The sequence below is a fragment of the Rhagoletis zephyria genome, unplaced genomic scaffold (genome assembly GCF_001687245.7).
Source record: "Rhagoletis zephyria isolate East Lansing unplaced genomic scaffold, Rhagoletis_zephyria_1.1 Rzeph_scaffold_00797, whole genome shotgun sequence".
Classification (NCBI taxonomy): Eukaryota; Metazoa; Arthropoda; class Insecta; order Diptera; family Tephritidae; genus Rhagoletis; species Rhagoletis zephyria.
Genome location: NW_016157881.1, coordinates 115,502 through 123,948, shown reverse-complemented (window position 1 = coordinate 123,948; position 8,447 = coordinate 115,502). Strand labels below are relative to the sequence as shown.

The 8,447-nt window shown below is 31.7% G+C and overlaps 1 protein-coding gene across 1 annotated transcript; it reads left to right on the top strand.

Annotated features, from left to right (window-relative positions):
• Window positions 1-1,298: 1,298 nt before the first annotated feature.
• Window positions 1,299-1,908, top strand: LOC108361578 (uncharacterized). Its single transcript, XM_017614219.1, has 4 exons — window positions 1,299-1,380; window positions 1,488-1,660; window positions 1,726-1,835; window positions 1,896-1,908. Exons 1-4 carry the CDS (start codon window positions 1,299-1,301, stop codon window positions 1,906-1,908), a joined length of 378 nt encoding a protein of 125 aa, XP_017469708.1.
• The last annotated feature ends 6,539 nt before the right edge of the window (window positions 1,909-8,447 follow it).

Genomic DNA, 8,447 nt, shown 5'->3' with positions numbered 1-8,447 from the left:
CCTGTAAAAACGTCAGTCGGTTTGTTTACATGTCCTTTGTACAACACAGATTTGGCTGAAATATCACTAACTAATTGTTAAAATCTATACATATTCAAATATTTCGTTGTTTACTTCCATTTTTTAACAAATATAAGGTTCTCTGCTGTCACCGCTTTCTGTTTTTGTTTGCAAATGTAAATCAGCTGATCGTTTGACACTTTTAATGAACTTACAGGAAAAAAACTCCGGACTAAATCCTGTAACTTCTGACTAGGAACAGTTGCTCAGTTACTCTCTCAAAAGTGTTCCCACTTACAGGCTTTATGTCAATAGGAACGACTTCCTGTAAGTTCTGACTAAATCCTGTAAACCGGACTGCTATTGGAACAGACTAAATAAAATACAGATACAAACATCAGTACAAAAAATAATAGAAATATGAAACGAACCGGGAAAACTACAGAGATCGCATGCTTTTGTAGGAAACGAACTAAAAAATTGTGAGTATAAAAGAGTAGTCAGAATGTTTGATTACACAGGCCAACAAAATTTTTACCTAGAAACCAGACTATACTTTCCCGAAGGTTTTCAGTGCGCTGAATTCAAATCTGGCCACAGAATTGTTCTATCACATCAGGATTTTGAGATATTTTAACCTATAAGTGCAAAAAATTCCATTTTTGAAGTTGTGTATGCAAGCCAGAGTAATTTTTCTCAAAAAAAATACAAAAAAGGTGTTAAGGTACAAGTCTTTCTCTTTGAAATGGCGTTGAGTTTGCGCAAATATCTTTTTGCTACACTGAGATATTACAATTTTAAGTTAAAAGTGCAGCGGATAGCACACATGGTCGCTATGTTACTTACATGATTTTCAAAATATAGAAAAATTGGAAAATCCGTAAACTTTAAATTGTAATATCTCAGCGAAGCAAGAAGATATTTGAGCAAACTCAACGCCTTTTTATATTTTTTTGAGAAAAGTTACTCTGGATTGCATACACAACTTCAAAAATGGGCAAGAACGGCATTTTTTGCACTTATAGGTTAGAATATCTCAAAATCCTAATGTGATAGAGCAATTCTGTGGTCAGATTTGAATTCAACGCACCGAAAACTTTCGGTAAAGTATAATCTGGTTTCTGGGTAAGGAGATCGGTCTTATTTTGTCGGCCTGTGTTATTTAAATAGATACAATTCTCAAGGCAAATATTATGTTTTTCAGATCGTGTCACGAAAGTCCCATGTGATGCTACTAAAAAATGTATTTAATACCTTAATACGTCCAGTAATAATATTTTTTGTTATATATTGTAGAAATGATTGAAAGACAAAACCAATTAATCACTGAAATGATGACCGATCAAACAATTTTAAGAGAAAACCTTTCGAAATTACAAGGTGATTTTAATACGAATTGCTAATATATCGATAGCTCTTTTTTAAAAACAATTTTTTAAGAATAAAGCTATGAGTAATCAATACTGTATTTTTTTAACTTTTTACAGCAACAACAGAAAATCAAAACAAGATTATAATGGAAATGATGGCCGATCAGAAAGTTCAGTTGCAAGCATTTAATAAAACTCGACAAAACGTAACTGCCATAACAACAGCGTTTCCGCTTAAAACAGAAGAAGATCTTCAAAAGATGGAAGCTGAAATTAATGAGGAAAAATATGTAATTACTAATTATAAATATTGTATATCTTGAATAAAATATTATTGTCCTTTTTTTCTTTTTAGGTATCTGCCGTAAAATATTTACTTGATGGAAGTGCGTCTAAAAACTTAGAACGCATATTTTCACGAGAAGTGTGCATGACTTATAACGGGAAAAAAAGTCTTAGGAGCAAGCAAAATTNTAAATATTGTATATCTTGAATAAAATATTATTGTCCTTTTTTTCTTTTTAGGTATCTGCCGTAAAATATTTACTTGATGGAAGTGCGTCTAAAAACTTAGAACGCACATTTTCACGAGAAGTGTGCATGACTTATAACGGGAAAAAAGTCTTAGGAGCAAGCAAAATGTATTTAAAATTGTTTTAGGTGAGCATTTAAATATGTTAACGTAAGTTCAGTATTTATCATTTTCCTCGTTTAAGTATCACTAATAAAATTGTTGTGGAATAATTTTTAAAAGAACTTCCGTTTAGTGCCACATTTAACGATAAATATGGCTCTTTTTTGTACAAAATAACTTATTTTATTTTAAATCAAACACTAAATTCTAACACAAATTTTGGGAGTTCCCCTATTACCCCAGTCAGACTCTAAAAGGTCGATCCCCTTTCAACTATCCAAATCCTAACCTTTTAATTTTGCTTCAAAACAGCAAGTTAATCAATCTATTTTTTTTTATGTTCACGTTCACAAACGGTAATTCTCTAGTATAGGGCTTCAACTGCTAAAAAAGGTCCGGAAAAGTCGGGAGGGGTACCAAACGATGCGTTTCGGTCCCCCTATTAACGATCCGGAGGGGGAGGCCCAATATTATTAACCTTTTAAAAGTTATAAAAAAAAACTTTTGTTAAATTTCGTTGTTTTCTATGAGCAATTACCACGTCAAAAATGCACTAAATCACCAGTTTCCACTTTTAAAACACTATTAAAACGTCTCCGGTTATTGTTTTATGCAAACAAAATAATTTTTTCACTTTTATTTTATATATTTCGTTAATAAAACAGAGTAAACAAACTTTGCGCCTGCCAAAATTATTATAACCTCAAATCGCTGGTATTGCCACTTTATTTCAAATTTCATTAACGCTTTTACCCTCTATTTACACTATGCACTTCTTCCAATTATATTTATTTCACATTTCATTAACGCTTTTACCCTCTGTTTACACTATGCACTTCTTCCAATTATATTTATTTCACATTTCATTAACGCTTTTACCCTCTGTTTACACTATGCACTTCTTCCAATTATATTTATTTCACATTTCATTAACGCTTTTACCCTCTGTTTACACTATGCACTTCTTCCAATTATATTTATTTCACATTTCATTAACGCTTTTACCCTCTGTTTACACTATGCACTTCTTCCAATTTTTTACTTTTACCTTTGATGGTCAAATATATATATATATGCGGTTTACTTAAAAATCAGTTAAATATATATAAATATCTTCTTTAAATATATATATATTTAACTGATCTTGACCGCCAAATTTATATATATATGCGGTTTACTTAAAAATCTGTTAAATATATATAAATATATCCGGCACCGAATTTACCAACATTAATATTTTTCAATGATATTCAGGCAGTGCCGAGGTTTGTAGTAGAACAGTACACTGTGTAATTTTTGTTGCAAAATTCCAATTAGTTTTTTTAATCAACGATTGAAAATTTTTGCAGTGTTTTGGAAATTTTTATTTTTCTTTGAAAGTAAGTCTACAAATGAAAAAATTTTTTGGGTGCAGATTTAAAAAACATTAAACTATACAATGAAATTATTTGCGTTACAATATAATATATATATAATATATATTTTTTTTNATTTTTGCAGTGTTTTGGAAATTTTTATTTTTCTTTGAAAGTAAGTGTACAAATGAAAAAATTTTTTGGGTGCAGATTTAAAAAACATTAAACTATACAATGAAATTATTTGCGTTACAAATATATTTATATTTTTTAGCTTTCAAATCATTTTTTTATGACAATTGAAAATTTAAACAATTTCCGCTCCTCGTGGACATAAATTTTTAACAACAACTTATGCAATAAGCATTTCTGCATTCATCTATGCAAAAAAATGCGTGCATTTCGATATAGTTTGGTCGTAATGAATTTTTATTTGCCAGCGTGTCCGCCCGATCTCGCAGCTGGATCGCGCGCAATCCGCATTGACTTCTTGCGCAAAAAAGAAATGCACGTTTCAATCGTTCCACTTTTATTTTCTCATGAATGTTCGAATATGTTCTCGAATGTGAAAAATATGACATTGAAACATCCCCACTATATATATACGATCATAAATTTTTACTTATAGAATTATTAAATTAAATACATGCATGCTTAAACGTCGCACATTTTGCGAAACCTTCCTGAAGTTGNATGAATGTTCGAATATGTTCTCGAATGTGAAAAATATGACATTGAAACATTTTTTTTACTTATAGAATTATTAAATTAAATACATGCATGCTTAAACGTCGCACATTTTGCGAAACCTTCCTGAAGTTTTTTACATAGCTGCAATTGACTTTGATTGGTCATAAGTCGAGAAAATTCTGCATTCAATAGTATTTTTATTCTTTGGGACGAAAGAATGAAACTGTCTCGTGTTCTTAACAGTTATCGCTTTTGAAAAACGCTTTTGTAATTGACTAGAGTGAGTTTCATGTTCTTTTTTGTCGCAGTAATCAAATTCAATTGATTCGAAATTCACTTTTGCCCAGTCATATAGTTGGCTTGGTCCTGTAATTTTGACTGGATTGCCGTCTTGCAAACTTGAACGGTAAGCAGCTCTTTTCACGACGCCACCGATTCCATCGCAAGCACCCTTTCCGTGCGCAGTGGCAAAAAAGTGCCATTCGGCATCTATACCAAAATCTTTTTTGTGTAGAAGCAAATTTATAAAATTGTACTTGTTCTTGTACTGAGAAGCCGCCCCGTCGCACAGTGTGATTTTTCGTCAAACTAGCTGATATTAAATCACGGATTAAATCTATGATTTATTATACTATCTTTACTTATCAATTAGTACTCTAGCAATATAAATATATTATTTACACACAACTTTGTGCATAATTTTTTTGGTTGTAACCTTTTTATTTGATTTTTTTTAAGCTAATTTTTTATATTCACATATTTTCAAGACTACAATACAAATTTATTTAACATTTCATAGATATTTAAAAACGTAAACCAGTTTTTAGTACATCGAAAAAAAACTGATTAAAGTAAAATAACATAAATGAATTAATAAGAGAAATATATACTGCAAACTTCCAGATAAATCTAATCACTGAAACTAGAGTAAGACTCTTCATCTAGGTCTGATATGTCAGAACCTTGCTCAAAATTTACTTCTGGGTCGGACAACAGTTTTAGTACTTCTTTATTTAATGTGTCTTTTTTCTTAAAAATGTTTGGTGTATTTTTCGATATGGAGGATATTAAGGGATCAGATAACAAAAGTAATATATTAAACAAGTCTTCCATAGTCTTACTACGCGATATCTTTCTGGTGTTATCTTGTCTATATCTCTTAAAATCCTTATTTCTACTCTCCAATGCTTCCTCTGATAACATTCCTATTGGAAGTACTGCATTTTTAATTATGTCTGCCCCATGTATTAAAATTTTGTGGATGCTGGAGGGCATGTAATACCATGGGTACAAGTCCACAAACATTTTTGCGGTTGAAAACGCATACTTTCGAAATGCTTCTGAATTGACGGAGAATCCGCATGACATAGTTCGGAGTATGATAGCAAATCGTTCAACTAAATTTTCATCAATTCCTGAAACAATCGAAGGACTCTGAAAAAAGCGTCTGGCTGTATTGCCGTCATTGGTCGTCCCAAAACCTTGTTTTGGAAGATCTACTAATAATCCCATTTCTGCTTTAAATCTTTGTATAATCAAACTTCTTCTTTCTTTCACAATATTTTTTTCATTTTCATCCCGAATCTGCCATTTGCATACGCTAAGCTTGTAGGATATATGTAGTAAAGTTTCAAACGAACGAATCCAGGCATGGAGAGTTGATAATCCAAAATTTAGATGATTTTCGTTAATATCTCTCTCTAAGACTCGATCAATATCATTCATAGACTTTGGGGTTGCTCCACAGATTCCACACGTTTGCGTTGATGATTCGGTAATTACACTAAACATTTTTCCGTCTATCATAGTAAGTTGAAAATTATGAAAAATTTCTTTTTCTTTATTTCCGATGAAAACTGTTGTTGGCTTAATAGATTTAATTTGGTGTTCGACGTATTTTATTTCTTGTTTAGAAAGTTCGCAGGTTTCTTTTTGGAAGGAAATTTTTATAGGTCTACAAAAACGCGTTGACGATGGTCGGGGATTATTCCACAAAATTTTACCACCTTCTGTTTGAAGCCTTAAGGGTACTAAACATACTGCGAATAAATGCTCATCACTTTCTATGCGTCCTTCTTCACCGGTTAGTTTTTGTTTATATCTTGAATGTCCTGCACTCCCATCGCAACCCCATTTATATGTTATTGTGAGACTATCATCAGATGCTGCTTCTTGTATCAGGACATCTTCTTGAACCATAGCAAGTCTTAAAACAGTTTTGTCCACTAATGATTGCAGATGTACCTCCACAGAGAAATCGGTAATAAAAATAGATTCCTTTGGAGGATAGCATGCCGCTTTTGCTTTTTTAATGCAACCATACGATGGATATATGTCAGCATTTCGCTGTTTAGCTCCAGATCGTACTTCTAAGTATGTCCTAACCGTAAATTTTTGATTTATGTACAGAGCTAATGCCTCTTCTGGAGTATATTTAATTGGCAAAGGAGTAGGACGAGTAAGAGCATGTTTTATTTTAGTAGCCTCTGAATTTGTTGTGACATTTTCTACCAGTAATGCCGCATCTCGTTTACCTGATAACCTCAGACTGGAACTAGTTGCAAAAGCCAACTCCTCTTTCGTATAATTTTCTACTAAAGATGACACCTTTTTCCTTTTTGACTGATTACTAACCTCCGTAAACAGCTTCACTGGTCGTCCCTTCTTTACATTAAGTTTATTTTTGACAGGATTTACCAAAAAAATATTTTAGAGTCTAAACACTTTTGATTTTTATTGCGAAAATCTTTTAACATACGGCTGCAACTTTTCCACTTCTCAGTAACCTTACTCGTAAAATTAAAAACTGCCTTGCTGACCTCAGTCACTTTTGAAATGTCTTCACAATCACTTAAGTTTAATGCACTTATAACGTATGAAAGAACAGTCTTGTTTTTGTCTCTTGCATCCTTTTGCTGATGCCAAACTTCAAAAAGCTCTTTCCTTAAAATTGACATATTTCCTGAAAAAGGATAATGCATCAAAGCCTGCACTTTCCTGCAGCTAAGGATATGTTATTTAAGGTCTAAGATTAGTGGCACTTAAACTTAAATAAGAATTAAATCGAATAACCGCGGATAACGAGTCTGCGAGCTAGTGAAATTTATATACTGCTAAAATTAAATTTAATTCAACATCAAGTTACTATAACATGAAGTACTCAGTTCTAGTTCATTAAAATCACAAAAATTCATTTTCGCAAAAAAAAAATACCTTGAAAAGTAAGTCCAAAATGGTATTTTAACTATTGCCATATAAATCGCGAAACACCAACAATTTAATCATTGAAGGACTGACGCAAATTTTCAAGTAAAAATATTATCGTGCTTGGTGTTCTTCCAAATAAGGTCCTCTCCCGCTATATACTTTAGTTTCACTTTTCTAGTTTTTATTGTTTCCTCTTTATCAAGCATTTCTAATACGTATTTTAGAATTTGATTGGAAATTCAATGCTATAAAATTATTTATTTAATATTTTATAGAACAGTGAAATACTACACTGTGCGTCGGAAAAGTAATAAAATTTTTTCACATTACGTCTACCGAATTTTCGTATGATGTACGATATTAATTTTGAATTGAATAAATTGACTGCCGAACTGTTATGGTCCAAAACTTCAGAAATGATCACGAAATTCTTGTGATTCAGATTGCCGTTTTCCTTGTAGTACACAACGTATGGATGTAATGTCGCTTGAGTCGTGTTCCAGTATTCCGATTGGACAGAATTTTGGACACGACACGAATAATTTTCTGAAAAATCCAGGCACATAACATACTCTTTTTCACCCAGTTCCTCTTTGATATCAGTGAGATATTGAGCTTGCGCTTTTGCGATGAAATCATGTTTCAATACATCACGCAAATCTTTCATCAAGTTTTGAACGAATTCTTTCACCGGTTCATGTATGACTTGCAGAGCGCATCAGGAAACAAAATGCGTTCGAAAATTATTAGAAGACGTTACGTTATTGTAGATTACAAAGAACAGCAGGAATAATTTTACTTTTTTTCAAATTTTGGTGGCGTGAATTGAAATTTGATGTTATATATTTTTATTCTATCACTTTTATCCCGATCCAATTTCATAGAAGTAAATTGAATCTACCGCGAATTTCTGCAAACAATGAAAAAAAATCAATTCTAATCTCTACAGATTAATAAAATAACCACATGACATATGTATATATTAAATTTGTACTATTATTTTGATAATTTCTATCTTTTAAATATCGAAAGTTGCGCTTTGATTTTTCATATTCATTTCAATAAATTTTACACACATTTTGACAGTGAAATGTGAAATTTCATTTAGTGTCACTGCTCCAGTTAAATCAAATTTCCAAGCAAAAAATGAAAAAAGTTATTCTCGGGGGTTCGAATTAAACTTCAAAACAA

What these genes read in the sequence shown, in the direction of transcription:
- LOC108361578 (XM_017614219.1), top strand. Translation starts at nt 1,299, where the DNA reads ATGATTGAAAGACAAAACCAATTAATCACTGAAATGATGACCGATCAA. An exon ending in AAACCTTTCGAAATTACAAG is followed by an intron (nt 1,381 to 1,487) that starts GTGATTTTAATA and finishes AACTTTTTACAG; the next exon opens with CAACAACAGAAAATCAAAAC. An exon ending in AAATTAATGAGGAAAAATAT is followed by an intron (nt 1,661 to 1,725) that starts GTAATTACTAAT and finishes TTTTCTTTTTAG; the next exon opens with GTATCTGCCGTAAAATATTT.